At 50.2% G+C, this 22,194-nt stretch overlaps 2 protein-coding genes across 3 annotated transcripts; both read right to left on the bottom strand.

The window, feature by feature from the left end:
- Positions 1-146: 146 nt before the first annotated feature.
- Positions 147-21,315, bottom strand: LOC123751520 (uncharacterized). 2 transcript variants are annotated; one of them, XR_011229087.1, is made up of 2 exons: positions 21,134-21,315; positions 147-891 (listed from the first exon to the last, which is right to left on the bottom strand). XR_011229087.1 is itself a non-coding variant. In XM_069326905.1 (2 exons), the coding sequence occupies exons 1-2, from the start codon at positions 1,233-1,235 to the stop codon at positions 498-500; spliced, it is 594 nt and encodes a 197-aa protein (XP_069183006.1). In that variant the 5' UTR covers positions 1,236-1,456; the 3' UTR covers positions 147-497. The 2 variants fall into 2 exon arrangements, 1 of the variants encoding a protein (XP_069183006.1); XM_069326905.1 differs by lacking the exon at positions 21,134-21,315 and adding an exon at positions 1,036-1,456.
- LOC138366186 (uncharacterized) lies at positions 5,423-21,123 on the bottom strand. The gene is made up of 2 exons (XM_069326904.1): positions 20,932-21,123; positions 5,423-8,342 (listed from the first exon to the last, which is right to left on the bottom strand). The coding sequence occupies exon 2, from the start codon at positions 7,346-7,348 to the stop codon at positions 5,423-5,425; it is 1,926 nt and encodes a 641-aa protein (XP_069183005.1). The 5' UTR covers positions 7,349-8,342; positions 20,932-21,123.
- Positions 21,316-22,194: the final 879 nt, after the last annotated feature.

Below are 22,194 nucleotides of genomic sequence, written 5' to 3'. Positions count from 1 at the left end.
TTGCCTGGTCTAAAATATTTGTCCTGACTGAAGTTGTCAAGACATTAGATGTCAGGACGAAAAGGAGCCATGTTTTAGGTCCCACATATTTTAAAGACCTTTCCAAATTTAATAACTATAAAAGGGAGAGAATTGACAAGTACAAGAATGCCTATTAATTTTATAATTGGATCATTAACAATTTATAGATATTTATTTGGTATTAAAGGACAATGGTGGAACTATCAACTTTCTAAGCAAGTGAAAGGGTAAATTGTTACCCTTATATATACACGAAGACTTCAGAAGTCCGAGTAAAAGTTGATACTTGCCAAATTTGGTACTCCAAGTAGTAATTAGTTACATTCATAGAGATACTCTTGGTAGGTTCTGGGTCCGAGGCTCCTGCAAAAACACCGACAGTTCAGGATCAATGTCCACCACATTGCCACAGTCTGCTACACGGCCGAATTCATTAGGTATAAATAAATTTCCTGCGATTTCTTCACTGGGCAACATTAAAGACGTGATCGCTCTTGCTCAATCAGTTCACCATACAAGGCGAGGAACCGAGATAGAAATTGTGGATTTTTCTTCTTCTCGTCCAGGGTACTGGAGCTCTCCCTCATCACCAACGACACCGTTATTGACCCATACAACATACCGTACTCCATCTTGTTTCTGTACTCCTGATGGAGCTCCTTTAGGGTGAAGGGCATCCCCCTAGCCCCAGCCTCCATCACACTTCTAAAGGAGTCATAGTAGTAGGAGAGGAAGTCCCGCCAGTTCGCCTTCCTGTCTTTGCCGTGGAGGCTGGTGTAGAGAAGGTAGTTTAAGTCTGTGGCCGGGGAAGCCAGACGGTTCAGCTGGAGTTCAAGGAGCATTACATCAACCGGTTTACCTTCACTGTACCTGGAATTATGAGGTAAAACATTAGTGGCACACGAACTATTTTGTATATCATTAAAAAAAAATACCTATTTGAGCGAGTTAAATTTTCAAAATTGAGAGCCAAAATACATCTAAAAAGTGTAAGATGAACAAACTTCTGCCTACCTGAATTGTACGTTGTTCACCCAGCAGTCGCCATGACAAATCACATCAAACTTGGGATTTCTGACCAGAAAGTGTTTGACAAGATCAAGAGAATTGTTCTGATGCTTGGCCAACCACAGCCTCGCCACCTCGTAGCCCTTCATGTTGGTCAACAAGGCCTCGGCACCCGCTAAACTTCCCGAGCATGTCTTGTTATGCATTTTCCGATAAACTGGTCCAGTCTACAGCAATGTGCGGGAATGTTTGAGCCAGGTCTTGCAAGGGCGTTTTTGCCTTTAGCAGGAGAGAGGCTGCATGGAGTCGGGCCAGCTCCTTCAGGACCAGGTTTGTATGGTCTACATCGAGGCCCACTTTGCAGTCGAATACTTTAAAGCCCAAAGGTTGGAGGTCTTCCAAGAAGATCAGCTCTTTACCCTCTTCTAAAGATGTGTATAACCACCTTGGCATTCTCAAGTTACTGTCCCCCAAGGAATTCAGCTCCTAGTTGAGTTGCGGAAGGATTTTTTTGAAAAATTCATTTTCTTTCTTCATCATGGATAAATGAAAATCAGCCAAGTAAGTAAGTAATTATCAAAAGAAGGCACCAAACCGGGAAGGCTATGTAGCACCATCAAATACGCAAAATAATCAGAGGGCGCTAAATATCACCAAGGATGCCAATACGAGAACAAAAACGCATAAGGCGAACGATATCAAAAGTATCCGAGTCACCAAGAATTCTATCGAGGGACAGGTGACCGCGAGGGGCGGTCGGAAAGCAAGACACACGCTCGTCCTGGAAGTCAGGACATTCAAGAAGGACATGCACGACCGTAAGAGGGACAATGCAACTAGGACAATAAGGAGCAGGGCGGCGCTCCATCAAGTGACCATGGGTTAAGCGAGTATGGCCAATACGCAACCTCGCTAGAGCTGTTTCCCACCGCCGGTTACGGTGGAAGGAGGACGGCCACGAGGAAACACAACATTTAAGAGTACGTAGCTTGTTACCAGTAACAGACAACCAAGAAGCCTGCCAACGGGTAAGGACTGAGGAATGGATAACCGGGTAAAAGTCGGAATACGGAATGCCTTTACGAGAGATGGGACAAGAGCGGACAGCTTCCTTAGCGGCAGCATCCGCACGCTCATTTAAAGACACGCCAATATGGCTGGGAACCCAACAAAACTCAACCGACTTAAATTTACTGTGAACGAGAAACAGCCAATGCTGGATCTCGACAACTACCGGATGAACTGGATTAAAGCACCCGAGAGCCATGAGGGCACTACGAGAGTCAACAACAACCACAAAGGAAGACTGACAACGAGAAAGCAGGAGACGAAGAGCATAGAGAATAGCATAAAGTTCCGCTGTAAAGATGCTAGTCTCCGGAGGCAAGCGACACATATAAGTGCGATCAGGAAAAACAACAGAGTAGCCAACACCGTCCGCTGACTTAGACCCATCGGTGAAGACAGAAACGGAGCGGGAGTGAGAAGAAAAGTGCTCGAGGAAAAGGCGTTTGAGAACTGTAGGAGGGGTAAAAGCTTTAGTGATGCGAGTCAAGGATGTACAAAACCGCGGAAGAGGGACCCTCCACGGGGGCAAAGAAGGAACAACACGAGGAGAAACATCAGAAATACGAACGGAAAGAGAATCCTGCAGGCGAGATAACCGGACAGAAAGAGGGAGGTGGTGAAGAGGAACAGGAACCGCAGGAGGGGTAAAAGTTAAAGCACGACAGAGACGAGAGGAAGGATGTTGCAAGGACCGCGCAAGATACCGAAGACAGTAGCGATCACGGCGGTCCTGGAGAGACAGGAAGCCAGTGTCAACATACAAGCTAAGGACGGGAGTCGAACGAAAGGCACCAGAACTGAGGCGCAACCCAGTATGGTGCAAAGCATCAAGACGGCGAAGAGTAGAAGGAGAAGCAGACGAGTAAGCAGGGCAACCATAATCGAGCTTAGACAGGACGAGAGAGGAATGTAAAGCAAGGAGAGTGCGCCTATCTGCCCCCCAAGAAGTATGGGACAAGACCCGAAGGAGGGTAAGGGACTTAGAGCACTCAACACGGAGGTAAGAGATATGGGGAGACCAAGACAAACGAGTGTCAAGGAATAACCCCAAAAGCTTCGCGGAAACTTTGTATTCAAGGGGATGACCATAAAGTGACAAAGAGGGACGAAGAACAACCCGTTTCCGCGTAAAAGTCATGGCACAAGTCTTAGAAGTAGAGAACTTGAAGCCATGACCTGTGGCCCAAGACGACACGGCATCAATCGCAAGTTGAAGCCGGCGTTGAAGGAGAGGCGAATCATCACCCTGACAACAAAGGGTAAGATCATCGACATAGAGAGCGGAGAAGACACCAGAAGGAAGAGAGGAAAGAAGACCATTGAGGGCAACCAGAAAAAGAGTAGTGCTCAGAACACTACCCTGGGGCACACCTTCGTATTGCTGAAAAGGGGGAGAGAGAGCGGTACCAAGGCGCACCCGAAAGGAACGACGAGAGAGGAAGCTGCGGAGAAAGAGAGGGAGATGACCACGAAGGCCAAAAGAATGAAGTTGAGATAGGATATGATAACGCCAAGTGGTGTCGTAAGCCTTTTCTAGGTCAAAAAGGACGGCAACAACGGAGGTCTTCGCAGCAAAAGCAGTACGTATATAGACCTCCAAGTTCACCAGGACATCTGTCGTGCTGCGGCACTTGCGGAAACCAAATTGAGAAGGGGAGAGGAGGTGATGGTGTTCCAGGAACCACATCAGACGAACGTTAACCATACGTTCAAAGAGTTTGCAGACACAACTTGTGAGAGCAATAGGGCGAAAGTCCTTAGGGGAAGTACCCAGAGACCCTGGTTTGCGAACAGGGAGGACAACGGCATCGAGCCAGTCCTCAGGGACTGACGACGACTCCCAGATCCGATTATACAGACTCAGTAAATACTGAGACGTGCTCGGAGGGAGATGGCGAAGCATCTCATAATGAATACCATCGGAGCCCGCCGCCGTAGAACCGCAGAGGGCCAGGGCAGAACGAAGTTCAGAGAGAGAGAAGGGATCATTATAGGGAAGCTGAAGATGAGTGCAGAAATCTAAAGGACGAGACTCAAGGACAGGTTTACGAAGAAGGAAAGATTGGGGAAGATGAAGACCAGAGCTAACAGAAGAAAAGTGGGAACCCAGTTCGGAAGCGACCTGCAACGGGTCCGCCACAAGAGTATCATGGAGGTGAAGGACCGGTGAAACATCGGGAACGAACTTACCCGCTATCTTGCGGATACGCTTCCAGATCTGGGCCAGAGGGGTTTCGGACGTAATTGTCGAGACATAAGAAGCCCAACATTCACGTTTAGCCATACGGATGGCCCTACGGGCCACCGCACTCGCTTTCCGAAAGAAAAGAAAAGAATCGGTCGTCTGCCTACGGCGGTGCTTCTTCCAGGCTGCACGCTTACAGCGGACAGCCCGAGCACAGTCCGCATTCCACCAGGGAACGCACTTCCGTGGACCCCGAGAGGAAGAGCGAGGAATAGAGCGGAGGGCAGCGTCGAAGACAGTGTCATGAAAAAGGAGGAGAGCGCGAGAGAGGGGCAGAAGGGAGAGGTCAGAGAGAGTAGCACTGAGGGAAAACAGGGTCCAGTCCGCCTTAGCAAACTGCCATCTAGGGAAAGAGAGGGAAGGGCGAAAAGAGAAAAAGGAAACAAGGATGGGGAAATGATCACTTCCATGGAGGTCATCAAGAACCTGCCATGTGAAATCTAAGTAAAGAGAAGAAGAGCAGAGAGAAAGATCAAGACAAGAAAGGGTGCGAGTTCGAGAGTCCAAATGAGTGGGCTCACCAGAATTCAGAAGAGACAGGGAAGAAGAGAGGAGAAACGGCTCAAGGAGGCGACCCCGGGTATTCGTCAGAACGTCACCCCAAAGAGAATGGCGACAATTGAAGTCACCCAGCAGGAGCACAGGCTCCGGCAAGGAGTCTAGGAGGTGTTTCAAATCAGGAAGAGAGAGCGGGACACTCGGGGGGAGATAAATGGAACAAACTGTGTACCATTTCCCCACAAAGATACGAGTAGCAGAACAATGGAGAGGCGAAGGAAAAAGTAAAGGAACAAAGGGAACATCAGCCCGAATCAAGAGAGCAGAAGAATTAGAAGCCCCAGCAATGGCTGGGGGGGGGGGAGAGAAAGGAATAGCCACGAAAACGACCAGGACGAGCACCAAGCATCGGCTCCTGGAGACAGACACAAAGGGGCGAAAACCGCGAAACCAGAAGTTGGAGTTCGAGGAAATTGGCGTAATAACCTCGAACGTTCCATTGAAGAATGGACAACGACGAGAAGAGAAAGGACAAAAACAGAGAACAAGGAAGAAACAAAGGCGAAAGACCAACAGAGCACGTTAAAGAATATCAGGGTCGGGATCAGGGTCAGCAAAGTCAGGGTTAGGGGGCATGGGTAAACTGAGCAAAGACGGAGGGAAGGAAACGGGAGAACAGATCAGAGGTGGGCGGGCAGGGTCCGGAGGAGGAGGAGGAGGAGGAGGAGACAACGGAGAGGAGCAGTCAAGGACAGCAGCAGGAAGAGGGGGAGTAGAAAGAGAGGAGAGCACCCCAGCAAGAGCAGCAACCGAAAGGGAAGCAGGGGCCAAAGAAACCTCCATAGCAGGAACAGGGGGCGCAAGCACTGAAACGGGAGTGGAAGGAGCAACAGAGCCAGAAGGAGGAGCTGAGGAAGAAAGCGAAGCCTTCTTACCCGCCGGGGAAGAGGAAGGAGAGGAGCCAGGCTTACGCTTCTGACTTAAAGAGACCGGTGTCCCAGCAACTACGTACCGGGCAACGGATTCCAGTGTCTCAACAGGAGAAGCCGAACGAGAGCACACACGACGGCCGTTAGGAGAGCGATGGACATCCGCCCGCACCGACAGGCGGCGGGGAGAGCCGATAGATGGAGGAAGAGGATGGGAAGGAGGATCGGAGGGGGACGAGGAAGGAGACACAGAAGACACGACAGACCGGGTAGAAGGAAGGGGAACCCCAGACAGAGGACCAGGAGGAGGATCCTTCGGGAGAGAACCCAAAGGGACAGAGGAGGGGGCAGTGGGCGCATCAGGGTCCAAGGCCTGGAAACGGTTGTGAGTCTGAGGAAGGCGGGAAGGACGAGGAGAGGAAGAGCGCAACACACGAGCATAAGAGATATTAGCATAAGGCGGGAGCCGGCGAACCTGGCGCCTCGCCTCAGGAAAAGATAAACGCTCCCGGTGCTTCAAGTTGAGGACGGCTGCCTCAAGCTTGTAATGGACACACGCACGGGAGAAGGTAGGATGGGCCTCACCGCAGTTGAGGCAACGAGCCTGGGGAGAAGCGCACTCCGACTTAGAGTGACCTTCGCCACCACACAAAGGACAGAGAGAGACAGTCCCGGAGCAGCGGAGGGCACCATGCCCAAACCTCCAGCACTTGTTGCAGAGCCGAGGAGAAGGAATGTACTCCTGGACAGAGCACCTGGCACCAGCAAGAATGACAGAGGGTGGAAGGGTCCTACCATCAAAGGTAATCTTCACAACCCGGAGGGGTTGACGGCGACTACCACGAGGGGGACGAGTAAACGTGTCCACCTGGAGAATAGAATGGCCCTGGGCAGCGAGGATATGTCGAATATCGTCGTGGCAGTCGCGTAGGTCCCGAACACCGGTCGCAACATGGGGCGGGAGCAAAATAGTGCCAACACTGGCATTCAACTGGACGTTCTTCGAGACCCGAACGGGGGTCTCGCCAAGGCAGGATAAGGCAGCCAAGCGGGAAGCAGCATCCTGAGAAGGAGCAGCAACGACACGCGTACCGAGACGAGTGGGGTTAAAAGTAATGGAGGCATCCACGGAATCAATGAGATGTCGATGAAGGGAGAAATCGTCAGGAGGCGCAGAATCAAGAGGGAGGAGATCAAAATATTTGGCCCACGAAGCGGGACCAAACAAGGCTTGATAGGTAGCAGAACTGGAAGGAATCGAGCGAGGGCGGCCGTGACGAGAACGGCGGTGAGAACCCCCAGAGAGAGAGGGGTTAAAAGGCGCAGTAGTAACAACGAGAGGAGCCGCGCCAGGGGACGAGGTAGTCACCACTGGGGGCTTGGGGCTCGACCCAACCACAGAGGAGGGAGGGGAGCCAGGGGAAGGAGTCAGAGAGGCCAAAGGAGGAGCAAGGTCGGGGCCCAATGCAGCGGAGGCTACAGAGCCCGGTCTTCCAATACGGACCGACTCGGGGGCTTGGTCGCCCACCCCACGAGCCTGAGAAGGTAAACCAGAAGAAGCCGAAGCAGGGGTAATCATCTTGACGAAAGAAGAATTCACTCACGAATGTGCCCCCACACCCACCATGGAGCCACAATTAGAGGCAGGACACCCAACAAGAAGCTATCGCCGATCTTGTCGGGGCCTCCTAGGGGTGCGTCGTGAGTATACGCCCCACAAACGCCACCTTAAGAAACCGACAGTCCGTCGAGATCGGGTTCAGTGACGAAGTGGGGATTGACAATAAAAGGTTCCCCTCGCTCTCGACGTCGGGTACTGCAGTTCTACGGGTGCAAGAGTATGCCTCCTCAAGCACCCGGGCGTCAAAATAGAAGAAGTCCAAGGGAAGAACCAGAACGAGCAAAAGGTCGGCAGGAAACGGCAAGCAGATAGGAGAAGAGGGGGGAGAAAAACGAAACAGAAGGAAAAGGAAAAGATGCCCAGCAGAATTGGAGAGGACGGCAGCAGGAGCACAAGGCTAGAAAAGGACAGGACTGTCCCAAGGAGCATCACACTCCGGCAGCCGCCCACCAAGCCCCCACACGGCGACAACGAGCTGAGCGGGGAGGGGGGAAAATCAGCCAAGTGGTCCTCTGATCTATGCCCGCCAAACACACCGAAACTACGACGATGGTACAGCGTTGGAACAAGTTTTAACACCTAACCAGTTATAACAACCAATATAGCAAGTTGTAACAACGTCTTAATACGTCATAAACACGTTAAGCCAAGATGTAACAACTTTATTACAAGTTGTAACAAGCGGAAAAGAGAGAAAGTTTCGATTTGTGTTTCCAGGGTGTGGGCTTATTTTTACCACATAAGACACTACGTTATGCTTCCCCATCAGGGAGAATTTTACTTCAACACTGGTAACCGTTGAAGAAAAGTGGTCGCCCTTGCCAGCAAGGTCTTACGCTTTGAGAGATAAATATGGCCTCTCTGCCCTTGTCCATCTTCAGTGCCTCCTTCACATGATCGTCCTTTATTTTGGCCTGCGGTCCGACAGCGCCCGCACTTCCTGCAGAACCCACTGCCAAACATACATCTCTTAATTTTAGAAACTTGCTCACGACTTTCTGGCTTTTGCACGATAACCATTACATATTCATATTACCTTTCATAAAAATACAAAAAAAGTTACATTAATAGCACAACACTTATAATTTTATCATGTACTATGAGGGTAGCTGTTAAAGGCTCTGGATCCCTCCTGCCAATTCAACATCTCTTCCCTCTCTCCAATAAGCAAATTTACACATTTATGTACAAGCAAAGGTAACAGTCTACCCCAACCTCTCCACCATTGAACCCCTTATCTTTCATATTTCACCCCCACCCACCCTCTTAATTTGTAATTAAGGGGGTCATAATAAGTTGTTCAAGGTCAAACTTTTTTTACTAGTTTGATATGAAAATGGCTGCAACTGTTTCAAGTTTCAGTATTGCAGCTTCAATAGAAAGCAAATTAGTTTTTTTTTCAACGAATTTCACATTCATTAAGCTGCTACAACCACAATAATTAATAATCAAAGGAAGGCACTAAACTGGGAAAGCTATGTAGCACCGTCAAATGTGCTGAATAATCAGAGGGTGCTTAATAACACCAAGGATGCCAATACGAGAACAGAAATACACAAGGCGAACGACATTAGAAGTATCCGATTCACCAAGAACTCTATCGAGGGGAAAAGTGATCGCGAGGAACTATCGGAAAGCAGGACACGCTTGTCCTGGAAGTCATGGTATTCAACAAGGATATGCGCGACTAAGAGGAACAAAGCAATTCGGAAAATAAGGAGCAGGGTAGCGCTCCATTAAGTGACCGCAAGTTGAGTGTTTTTGGCCAATACGCAACCTCGCCAGAGCCGTTTTCCAGCGCTGGTTACAGTGGTATGAAGGAAGACCATGGGGGACACTTCGCTTAATAGTACGCAGTTTGTTACCAGTAACCGAAGACCAACAACCCTGCCAACGAGCAAGGATGGAGGAACGAATAACTGGGTACAAGTCTGAATAAGGAATACCTTTACTGGAGATGGGACAAAAGCGGATAGCTTCCGTAGTGGCAGCATCCACACGCTCATTTAGAGAAACTATAATATGGCTGGGAACCCAGCAAAACTACCGATTTAAATTTACTAGAGATAAGAAACGGCCAATGTTTAATCTCGACAGCCACCAGATGGACTGTATTAAAGGACCCTAGAGGCATTAGGGCACAACGAGAGAGTACTACAACCATAAAGGAGGATTGACAACGAAAATGTAGGAGACTAGAGCATAGAGAATTGCATAAAGTTCTGCTGTGAAGATGCTAGTCTCCAGAGGCAGGTGACAAGTGTCGTCAGGGGAAAAAAAATAACAGTGGCCTACACCTTCTGCAGATTTAGACCCATCGGTGAAGATGGAAATCTAGTGGTAGAGGGAAGAAAAATGGTCAAGAAAAATGAGTGTCAGAACCGTAGGAGGGAGTAAAAACTTTAGCGATACGGGTCAGAGATGTACAAGATTTAGGAAGGGGGGGGGGACCCTCTACAAGGGGTAAGGACGGAACAATACGAGGAGAAAAAGCAGTAATACGAATCTAAAAATAATTCTGTAAGCGAGATAACCGGACAAAAAGAGGGAGGTAGTGAAGAATAACAGTAACTACCGGAGGGGTAAATGTCAAAGCACGATAGAGACAAGAGTAAGGATGTTAGGACCGCGCAAGATAGGGAAGACGGTAGCGATCATGGCGGACCTGAAGAGATAGGAAGCCAGTGTCAACAAACAATACGAGGGCAGTACGAAAAGTACCAGAGGTGAAGCACAACCCAGTATGGTGCAAAGAATCAAGACTGCGAAGAGTAGGAGATGCAGACGAGTAAGTAGGGCAACCATAAATGAGTTTAGCAGGATGAGAGAGGAATGTAAAGAGGATCATGCTCTTCTCCGGTCCAAGAAGTATGGGATAAAACCTTAAGGAGCTTAAGGGCCTTAGAGCATTCAACTCTTACATCAGAGATATGGAGCGGCTAAGACAAACTAGTCAAATATTAACCCCCAAAAGCTTAGTGGAACCTCTGTACACAAGGGGATGGCCATAAAATGTCGGACGAAGAAAAACCACGCTTCAGAGTATAAGTCATAGCACAAGTCTTAGACTTTTAGACAACTTGAAGCCATGATCGGTGGCCAAAGACGATACGGCATCAATCTCGAGTTGAAGCCACCGTTGAAGGAGAGGCGAATCATCACCGACATAGTTTAAGATCGTCGACAGAGCGGAGAAGACTTCAGAAGGAAGAGGAAAGAAAACCATTTAGGGCAACCAGAAAAAGTAGAGCTCAGAAGACTACCTTGGGTACACCCTCGCATTGCCGAGAAGAGGCAGAGAGTGGCACCAAACCTCACTAAAAGAACGACGAGAAGAGACTGGAGAGAATGGGAGATTATCACAAAGGCCATAAGAATGAAGTTGGGACAGAATATGATATCGCCAAGTGGTATCTAAAGCCTTTTCCAGGTCAAAAAAGACGGCAAAAAACGTAGGTCTTCGGACCAAAAGCAGTACGAATATAGACCAAGTTCACCAGGACATCTGTTGTGCTGTGGCATTTGCAAAAACCAAATTGAGAGGGAGATGGTGAAAGTGTTCCAAGAACATCAAACGAACGTTAACCATACGTTCAAAGAGTTTGCAGACAACTCTTGAGGGCAATAGGGCGGAAGTCCTGAGAAGATGTCCCAAGAGATACTGGTTTCTGAACATGGAGGACAACAGCATCGAGCCAGTCCATAGGAACTGACGACGACTCCCAGACCCGGTTATTCAGACTTCAAATACGGAGACGTGCACGGAGGGAGATGGCGAAGCATCCCATAATTAATGTCTTCAGAGCCCGCTGTCGTAGAACCGCAGAGGGCCAGGGCAGATTGAAAATCAGAGAGAATGGATCGTCATAAGGAAATCCGAGATGGGCACGGAAATCCAAAAATGAGATTCAAGAACAGGCTTACGAAGAAGGAAAGACCGAGGAAGACGAGAACCAGAGTTAACAGATGAAATGTGAGAACATAGTTCGGCTGCAACTTGCACCATGTCTGTCACAAGAGTACCGCAGAGGTAAAGGACCGGCGAGATATCGGGAACGAACTTTACTGATAACTTGCAGATACGCTTTCAGATCTGCAGCAGAGGAGTTTCGGACGTAATGGTTGAAACATAAGACTTCCAACTCTCACTTTTACCCCATACGGATGGTCCTACCAGCCACCACTTCCCTTCCGAAACAGGAAATAATAATCAGCCATCTGCCGGCAGCGGTGTCGTTTCCAGGCTTCATGCTTACAGTGGATAGCCCGAGCACATTACACTTCCCACCAGGGAACTCGCTTCTGTGTGTCCCAAGAGGTAGCGCGAGGAATTGAGTGGAAGGTAGCGTCGAAGACTTGAAAAAGAATGAAGATACGAGGGAGAGGCAGAATGTAGAGGTTGGAGAGAGTAGCTCCGAGGGTAAAGAGGTTCTAGTCTCACTTGGACAATTGCCACCTAGGGAAGGAGAGGGGAGGGTGAAGAGAAAGAGGTAACAAGAATGGGGAAAGTCACTGCCATGGAGGTCATCAAGAACCCGCTAAGTGAAATGTAAGTAAAGAGACGAGCAGAGAGAAAGATAAAGACAGGAAGGGTGTGAGTGAGTCTACACGAGTAGGCTCACCAGAAACCAGAAAAGACATGGAAGAAGAGAGGATGAACGGTTCGAGAAGACAAACCCAGTAGTCAGAACATCACCCTAGAGGGTATGTCAACCATTTAAATCACCCAGCAGGAGCACAGGCTCTGGCACAGAGTCCAGTAGGTGTTAAAGATCGGAAGGTAAAGGGGGACATTTGGGGGAGAAATTTAACAAACCGTATACCATTTACTCCCAAAGACTGGCAGCAGAACATCCGAGAGGCGACGAGAAAAGTAGGGAAACTAATGTTATATCAGAACGAATCAAGATAGCAGTAGAGTAATGGGCCTCAGCAAAAGCCTGGGGTGAGAGAGAGAAAGGAATAGCCATGGATGCGACCAGGACGAGCACCAAGCATCTGCTCGTGGAGACAAAGGGGGGAAAACTGAAATCAGAAATTGGGGTTCATGGAAATTGGCGTAATATCTACGAATATTCCATTCAAGAATAGACGTCGACAAAAAGAGAGGACAGCAACAGAATAAAGAATACGCAAAGGGTTAAAATGGAACATGTTAAAGAAGCTCAGGAAAGTCAGAGGACATGGGTAAACCGAGTAAGGATGAAGGTAAGAGCAGGAGAACAGACCAGAGGCGGATGAGCAGGGTCTGTAGGAGGAGACATCCGAGGGTCAATGACAGCAGGAGGGGCAGAAACCGGGGAGCACACCTTAGCAAGGGCAGCAACCGTGAAGGAAGCAGGGGCCAAAGAAACCATAGCAGGAACAGGGGGGGGAAACTACCACAAATGGGAGGGGATGGAGCAATAGAGTCAGAGGTAGAGTGCGAGGAAGAAAGTGAAGCCTTCTTTCCCGCTGGGGAGGAGGGAAACGAGCCAGGCTTTCGCTTCTGACTCAAGACAGGTATTCCAGCAACAACGTACTGGACAACAGACCTCTAGCGTGTGAACGGACAAAGAGGGAACACGATTGCTGGGAGCGATGGAAAGCAGTTCGCACATATAGGCAGCGTGGAGAGCCAAGAGACAGGGGAGAAGAACGGGAAGGAGGATCGGAGGGAAATTAGGAAAGATACAGGAGACATGACAGTTGGTAGAAAGTAAACCCCCCCTCCCCCAGACAGAAGCAGCTGGTGAACCTTCTGGATGTAAAGGAACAGGGGAGGAGGTGGGCGTGTCCGGGTCTAATGCCTGGAAACTTGCGAGACTGAGGAAGGTGCGAAGGACGAGAGGAAGATTACAACACACAAGATGTCAGCAAGAGTGGGGGAGACGGCGAACTTAGCGCCTCGTTTCGGGAAAATACAAACGTTCCCGGTGCTTCAAGTTGAGGATGGCTGCCTCAAGTTTGAAATGTATACACGCACAGGAGAAGGTAGGGTGGGGTGGGCTTCAATGCAATTGAAGCAGCGGGCCTGGGGAGAAGTGCACGCGAACTTAGAGTGACCCTCGCCCCCACACATGAGAACGAGACAGTACTGGAGCATCAGAAGGCATCATGTCCGAACTTCCAGCACTTATTTCAAAGCCGAGGAGAGGGAATGTACTTTTGAACGGAGCATCTGGCACCAACAAGAGTAACAGCAGGCGAAGTGTCCGACCATCAAAGGTAATCTTCACAACCCAAAGGGGCAGACTGGGACGGCCACGAGGGGGTCGAGTGAACGTCTACCTGGAGAACAGAATGGCCTAGTGCCTCGAGGATATGTTTAATATCCTCGTGGCAGTACTTTAGGTTCCTAATACCAGTCGCAACATGGTGTGGTAGGAGAACAGTGGCAACACTACATTTAACCGAGCGTTCTAGGAGAACCAAACAGGGGTCTCCCAATGCAGAACAAAGCGGCCAAGCGGGTGGCTGCATCTTGAGGAGCAGCGACACATGCCAAGATGGGTGGGGCTAAAAAAATAACAGAGGTAATTACCGAATCAACAAGATGCCTATGGAGGGAGAAATCCTCAGGAGGAGAAGAATCCAACTGATGGAAGTCAAAGTACTTATTGTATGTAGCAGGATCAAGCAAGGCGTGGTACGAATTAGTATGGGAAAAACGTGCGAGAGCGGCCGTGGCGGGGACAACGATGAGAACCCCTAGCGAGGTGTCATAAGGCGCAGTAGTCACCGAGAGATGGAGCCGTGCTAAGGGACGAGACTGTCACCATAGGGAGCTCAACCCTATGGCTTGGAGCTCAACCCTACCATAGAAGAGGAAAAGGGGTGGGGGAGAAGGAAGAATAATTCAGTCTGAGCCCTATTAAGCAGGGGCTACAGAGCCTGGTCTTCCACCACAGTGACCTGGTCGCCCACCCCTTTAGCCTGGTTAAGAGAAGTCATGTCGTCAGCCATGCATTAGTCACGATACGTTTGGGGCCTGAACCCAAGGGATATCACCTACCAAGTCAGGGAGGTGGAGCGAGGGCCAGTGCAGGAAAGGGGCGTCGTCCCAAGCAGTGCTCCCCTTTTCAAAATGGAAGTCCTACTCCATCGTTCATTCTCCCACATTGGTGCCAAGACCCCATTGGTGCCAAGACCCCATTCCCCCCTATCGCCCCAGCCTTGAACCCCAACCATCCACTCAGGACGGCCCCTCACGGGCGACCCCCTCCAGCGAGTGGTTCGATGGCTCACAAGGCCCCTACGGTACGACTTCCTGCATGTACACCACCCAAAGAGGGGCAGGAGAGGAGGCCAAAGGCAAACCTCACATGTCCCTAGTACGCAAGCCTCTCACTACGACGAGGCGACATCACGGAGGGATCTACAACCACAAGTGTGAAATGAAAATTTCTATGGCACTATCACATTAGCATATAATAAAGTATCCAGGACTATTCTCCAAAAGATGTTTAGTGAAAACTATTACAAGTAGTCCAAGTTCCTAAAAAATTTTACAAGTATGTTTATTACCATTTATAAAATTATTAAATGAACTTTAGAAAAAAACGCTTCTTGCAGACTGTAGAGAAACTACACAAGGTAAGTTTCATGTAAATTGAATAAAAGAGGGAAGTAAATGTTACGTTTATATTACTTTAATAGAAATTAAAAAAAGAAGTCTAAGGTGCTGCCATCCGTGGCCGGGGTTGATAACTAATTTCCTTCAAAATTGGCATCCTTACAGATAGGTTTACGTGCAGTCAGGTGTACAAGTTTCATGCAAATCATTCGATAAACAAAATATTAAAGTTTTTTGGATACAACTAAATATATTTATTATATGCTATTTTGACAGCCGATAGTAAAGATTTCAGTCGACACTTTTTTGATGATAATTTTTTAACATTTCGGCAAGTTGTTGACACTAGTAAATATTGTTTCTCCCCATTTATGCTACGATGCCGATACTGACCAAATTAAGCCCTTTACATAAACTAGTTGAAAAATTTTGAAATCTAACTAGTTTTCAGTTATTGCATATTTGAAGATTATGTCCGCTTAAACCAAACTATTGCATGGGTTAATATGCAATTACTACATTAAAGGCAACTTGCCTTTCACCATAAAAATCTAATGTATTCTGAAACAAATTTAAGTAGTTTAACTTAAGCTTATCGGACAAGGCGTTGTTGGTTCCGTAACATAGTAAATTACCCTTTTAGTTTGAAGAGCTACCCAACAGCTTCCCTTCACGTTCTTCATGGACACTTTGGTAAAAGGTGCAAAGTCTACTATAAACATTATGCTTAAATATATTTCGAAGTTCATTAATAAAGTCAAATGTGTATCTACATTTATATATTAATGAATCTAAGTCACTTCACGCACGCAACGTGGTTCAAATTCAGCAATTTTTTTTTTTTTTTTTTTTTTTTTTTTTACATGCAAGCATGCGTATAATGTACAAGAAAAACAGAACAAATATAACATAGAACAAAAGTACAAAGCACACATATGTACAAGGACAAAGGAACAAATCAATAGAAGACCAGCCAGAAGGGCTGACCACAAAAAAATGCATATACAAACAATACACAATTAGTAACACAGTGTAATACAAACATAAGGGAAAACCCCAGGACAAAATGCACACAAAACAAGCCTGCTAACACCTCAAATACATACAGAGAGGCGAGAAACATACAAGAATAAGGACAATAACAATAAAGAAAACAGATCCGCCATAACAAACGGAAGGCAAAACATAACAAAGAGCACACGCCAACAGCCTGAAGGGCAGACAATATGACAAACAAGCGCACACGACATCCATAACCGAACACACAAACGCATAGGAACCACACACCCCCCCCCCCCCCACACGAGCCATACAAAAAAACCCACAAAACAAACCGGAGCACGCAGGAACCGGGAAACAATACCCACCCCACCCACTCACATACACACCCCACAACCAGGCAACACAAAATACATAGAAATCACTTGCGAGGAACATCGGAAGAAACGTACTTCTACGGGAACAGCTCACAAGGATATTTCGACTTTTAAGCTTCCCAGACGAGATCTGCAAGGTCGGTAGGGTTTTTGATCCCCCGCACTCGAGCGGGTATCATAAACTCAGGAACATCGATATCTGGCGGCATCGGCCAATGCCTAAGGTCACTGACGCAAGTCGCATAACGAGGCTGGGGAGCGCCAACCACGCCCTTCGAGGAAGCAGACGACACCCGAGAAGCGGACGAGGGACGCCGAGCCTGCCACGCCTTCGCCATCGGAGCAGGTGGCGGACGCTGAGACGATAGCACTTCCACGGATACCGCAGGAGACACGGAAGGGACTGCAGGAAACGGAAGAGGCGGCAAGACCGCTGCCGAGGAAACGGGTAACGAGGAAGGGGCCACAGAACATCCAGAGCGAGCATCCTTTCTCAACATCACCACCAGGCCACCCCGCTCACCACCAACTACAGCAGGGGGAACCACCGCCCACGAAGAACCGGAGCCATCCGACGCAGGCAACGCACCTGAAGCAGGACCCTCTGACACCGGACCAGAAGTGGAGGCAGAAACGCCGGCACCGGCATCCTCAGGCAAGTGTACCTCCGCCACCACCGTAGTGTGCACCACATCCGGAGCCACGCCACCGTCAACGGAAGGACGACACTCGTCGAATTCGCCAACATCAGCCCACGCAGAAGAACGCCGGGAACGCTTAGGCTCGGGCCGCACATCATCAGACCCGGAGGCAGACTCAGCGACCCGCGCAGCACCAACCGAGCGAACCGACGCACGCCGCAGCACGGCAGGCTCCTTAACCACACGGGGCACCAGGCCAGGCACAGGAGGGAATTCCGGATCCACCTCATCTCCCAGCACAGCCGGGACAGACGGCGAGGGTGCAGGGACCGGGACAGACACAGCAGAGGAAGAACTGGAAGACGAGGGGACCGAGCAAACGGCAGGCGGAAGAGGCGCAGGGACATCAGCCGGAGCACTAGGCGAGGACCCAACCTCTGGAAGAGATGCGGCAACAACAGGGGGCGCAACAGGCGGAGCAACAGCTGCTACAGAGGGCACCTCAGCCGAAGAGACGTCCATACCCACCGAATCATCCCCCACAGGAAGGGGCGGAAAATCCTCCTCACTGAAGAGGTTCACTGGTGCAACAGGAGGCGCAGAACAGTCAGCAGCCTGATGGCCCAAAAGACCACAACGATAACACGTCCGCGGCTGACGGGCGTAAAACACCCGAACGTTGTACCCCATAAGGCGCACAGAGGACGGAATATCCGCCCGGAGTCTCATGCCCAGGGTGCGAATGTTAGACCTCACACCCTTAAGAGGACTAGAAGACACCACGTTCACTCTCACACTAACAACTGCGCCAAACCGGCCAAAATACCGCCGTAGCAGAGCCTCTGGAAACTCCAAGGGTGCCCCATGCACACTGATGTAAGTAAGTGCACCACTTCTATCCGAGAGGGTGACAGTGCCCGCACCATCCGGCAGGGGCAGTGTCCGCCCCTCGTATCGCCGGAGAAAATCGCAATACGCCGCCTCCTCTGCAAACTTCACAATGGCCCTACGGGCCGTTACCAAATCGACCCCATAAATCGCAAACACAGGGACAGAGAGCAGTTCACAAGCCAGGGCAATCTCCGGGTAACCAGCCCGCACAGAGAACTCTAGTCCCACAGACTGAGCCCGGACGACTGGGGGTAGAGGGACCCCCATCGTAACGCCACGTCAGCACAGGCGAGCAGACACACACCCGCCCCCAACCGGCCGAAACGGGCAAACAACACCAAACTGCTGGAGCGCCGATTCAACACGTCTGCCCCGCACCGAAGCTAGGACCAGACTCCAATTCAGCAATTAGTATATTATATATTTATATAATAGTAACCGCAGATAATACAAGATGAAAATTCCTTTTCAGACATAAAGATAGTTATAGCTTACACGTCTACAATAGGTCCACTACGGGCTCATCATAGCCCGTGCTACTGGGAACTTTTTGTTCCAGGTAGCGAATCTTAAAGAACAACAGTCAACAATAAACTTTAGGAATTACATACTGCTAAGGTTCACCACATCAGTCACAGGGATACTGTAATCAAGGCAATCTTTAATACTTTATGAAAAATATTTACCAAACCAAATTGTCGGCAAGTCATCCGATAGTTCATGAATGTCATTCTTCTTCTTCTTCTTGAGAATAGGCGCAGTTTGCATGAAGGGGTAACCCTCCCGATGACTGCACCAGGACAGATGTAAGGAGACGCGTTGACGGTCAGGAGGAGAAGAAAGTCAAAAGCGGTAGATGTGATGGGCCGTAGAGAGAGGAGTGGCGACGAAAACAGAGGCGAACGTTAGAGGGAGACTCCCCGCACCGGGGGGCGGGGCGTCGTGATCACGGTGGCAGCTGATCCATGCACGGCTTAGCAGCGTGCGCAAGACGGGAACTAATACTTCTCCGGAAACTTGTGTATCGGAAAGCGCAAGCAGTACGCTTCCCATATCACCCGCAGGTCAGCGGGCAGCCGGCCACCAGGCGGCGCCCTCGGCTGAGACATCCTATCCGGCACCCTATACACAAACTCCTTCACCCGCGACACCCAGACAGTGGACGAGCACCACGGGATCGGAAGCACCCGGGCATCCCGATAAGGGCCCAACTCCGGACCCTCACAGGGCACGACCCCAGCAGACGGGACTAGGCAATCCCCAGACTGGAGCAAGGAAGGAGGGGATACAGCAGGGGACGCAGGCGCGGCACCGACCCCACCACCGGGCACAGGAGCCGAGGCCCTCTGGCGCACATCTTTCCGCAACATCACGACGAGGTCCCGATCAGCAGGGACAACCCCCCACTGTGGAGATCCAACAGCAGGAGACGCAGGAGGAGAGGCACAGGTAGCAACGTCGGAGCCCCTCACAGCACCACCATTCTCGGCGGGGGGCGCCAGATTACCATACTCCCCCACCTCCTCCCAAGGCACACCACGAAGGGGAGACACACTCCGAGCCCGCCGTGAACGCTTCGAGACAGGCCTTACCACACCACGCCCAGCAGGCAGGCACGGCCACCATCTTTACATCCACACAGGCCACACCCGCACCGTCCGAAGAGTCCACAGAGGCCACATCACCCACACTGTCCACATCATGCAGGGAAACAGCCTCAGAACACCGACGCGCACGCTTCTGCAAAGGGACGGAAAGAGCAGAACTACACTCACCAACACACACAGACACGGCAGGCACCTCCCCCTGCCGAAGCACCCCCTCTAAAACAGCAGAACCCGCGTCCCCGGGAGCCGGTATCACATCCACAGGCGGGGGCGGGACATGGACCTCCACCGAGACATCCTTCACTACACGCAGCTCAGGCGACGGCCCGACACCCACACACACCGGCTCAACAACCCCAGGGGCCATAGCAGTCACCTGACGTGTCGCCGTAGAACTCGCCCCAACAGGCGGAGCAGCAGACAGGCAATCAGGCGCCTCAGGCACAGCACCTACTCCATCCTCAGAACCGTCCGAACGTAACAAGGGCGGGAAATCCTCTGCACGAAAAACATGCACCCTACCAGTTGCACCCACGTCGCACGCCGCAGCCAGGTGACCCTCGTGACCACACCGATAACAGGTGCGCGGTTGACCCCGGTACAAGCAGCGGAGCGTGTAACCCAACACGGACATCGACGACGGTACACTACACTTCAGCGACATCGTCAGGGTGCGGGAGCCGTCAAGCATACCAACACAGTGCCCGGCAACGACCTTGTTCCAACGAACACTTAACACGGTCCCAAATCGCTCAAAACAGGAGGTTAAAAAGTCGTCCTGAAATTCGAAGGGGGCACCATGCACCGCCACAGACGTCAAGGTGACACTAAGATTCACCACCTTAACTGAGCCAGCTGAATCAGGGAGTGGGTAAACACGCCCCTCACAACGCTCGAGAAACACCTGAAAGGCAGCCTGGAGGCGGAACTTTACCACAGCACGGTTGCCCTGAAGCAGCTGGACGCCCACCAGGTCCGACAGCTGCACATGAAGCACGTCCACCAGGGCGACACCAACCAATGGATGGTCCACCGGCACCGTAAACGCTAGACCAGCCGACAATGTCCTCTGCACTGGAGGGCGAGATGACCCCATGGCGAAGGCAAACGTCACCCTGTCAGTGGCAAACCACCACCAGCAGGGCAAACAAGCAATCACCCAACGTAAACACTAGCCAGTGCGGAGAGACCTCAGGAGCGTCCGACCTGGCCGGTGGTCACCACGCAACTCGAATGTCATTCACCCATCTTTGTCCCCAAAGACGTTCTTACACATTTCACCGAATTTCATTCTTAGTCACGCCGATATTTCTGATAAAGTAAGATTTGACGGCGATATTCTTAGACCGGGGAAAAAAAAGCAACAGATATGTGCATAGGATTTAGTCTGCTTGTCAACGGGCCAGTAGTTAAACCCCCAGCAAAAATTTAATTTAAATAATACCCTTCAGCAGAAGGAACATTAGCTTACTAGTCATGTTACTGCGGCTGAATCTCTTAAAACCCACGTCACTTACAGGTGCGGAAGCTCACTAATCAAATATAGTTATTAGCGTAACAATTACAGTGAAGCGCCAGAACACGACCTCAGTGGGTAACCATGTTACAATAAACTAGAGGACAGGTCGTAAACACCGGATGACCCACGATGTGAGCAATCAACACCAACTTACTTCTGCTGTACGAGAAGGCCTTTAAGGAGGAGGCCAACTGTTGACGAAGAACTCGTCCACAACTATACATGTCCACCAACCAGTAACGCGAGCCTCGAACTGCGCCTAGTGTCGGCCCACATGTCCTCAGGTATTGCCGCGTAACGTGGTGGAGGTAGTGTCCCTCGATTGTTTCAAGCACGGGTTGGACAAGTATATGAGTGGGATTGGGTGGTTATAAATAGGAGCTGCCTCGTATGGGCCAATAGGCCTTCTGCTGTTACCTTTGTTCTAATGTTCTTAATAGTAGCTGCCTCGTGTGGGTCAATAGTAGCTGCCTCGTATTGGTGAAGAGAAGCTGCCTCATGTGGATCAATAGTGGCTGCCTCGTATGGGTCAATAGTTGATGCCTCGCGTGGGTCAATTGTAGCTGCCTCGTGTGGGTCAATAGTAGCTGCCTCTTGTGGGTCAATAGTAGCTGCCTAGTGTGGGTCAATAGTAGCTGCCTCACTTGGGTCAATAGTAGCTGCCTCGTGTGGGTCAGTTGTAGCTGCCTCGTGTGGGTCAGTAGTAGCTGCCTCGTGTGGGTCAATAGTAGCTGCCTCACTTGGGTCAATAGTAGCTGCCTCACTTGGGTCAATAGTAGCTGCCTGGCGTGGGTCAATAGTAGCTGCGTCGTGTGGGACAATAGTAGCTGCCTCTTGTGGGTCAATAGTAGCTGCCTAGTGTGGGTCAATAGTAGCTGCCTCACTTGGGTCAATAGTAGCTGCCTCTTGTGGGTCAATAGTAGCTGCCTCGTGTCGATCAATAGTAGCTGCCTCACTTGGGTCAATAGTAGCTGCCTCGTGTGGGTCAGTAGTAGCTGCCTCGTGTGGCTCAATAGTATCTGCCTCGTGTGGGTCAATAGCAGCTGCCTCGTATGGGTCAATATCAGCTGCCTCGTGTGAGTCAATAGTAGGTGCCTCCTATGGATCAATAGTAGCTGCCTCGTGTGGGTCAATATCAACTGTCTCGTATGGGGTCAATATCAGCTGCCTATTGTAGGTCAAAAGTAGCTGCCTCTTGTGGGTCAATAGTAGCTG

Source organism: Procambarus clarkii, chromosome 19 (assembly GCF_040958095.1).
Source record: "Procambarus clarkii isolate CNS0578487 chromosome 19, FALCON_Pclarkii_2.0, whole genome shotgun sequence".
Classification (NCBI taxonomy): Eukaryota; Metazoa; Arthropoda; class Malacostraca; order Decapoda; family Cambaridae; genus Procambarus; species Procambarus clarkii.
Note: the sequence above shows the minus strand (reverse complement) of the source record. Positions and strands in the feature narration are given on the sequence as shown.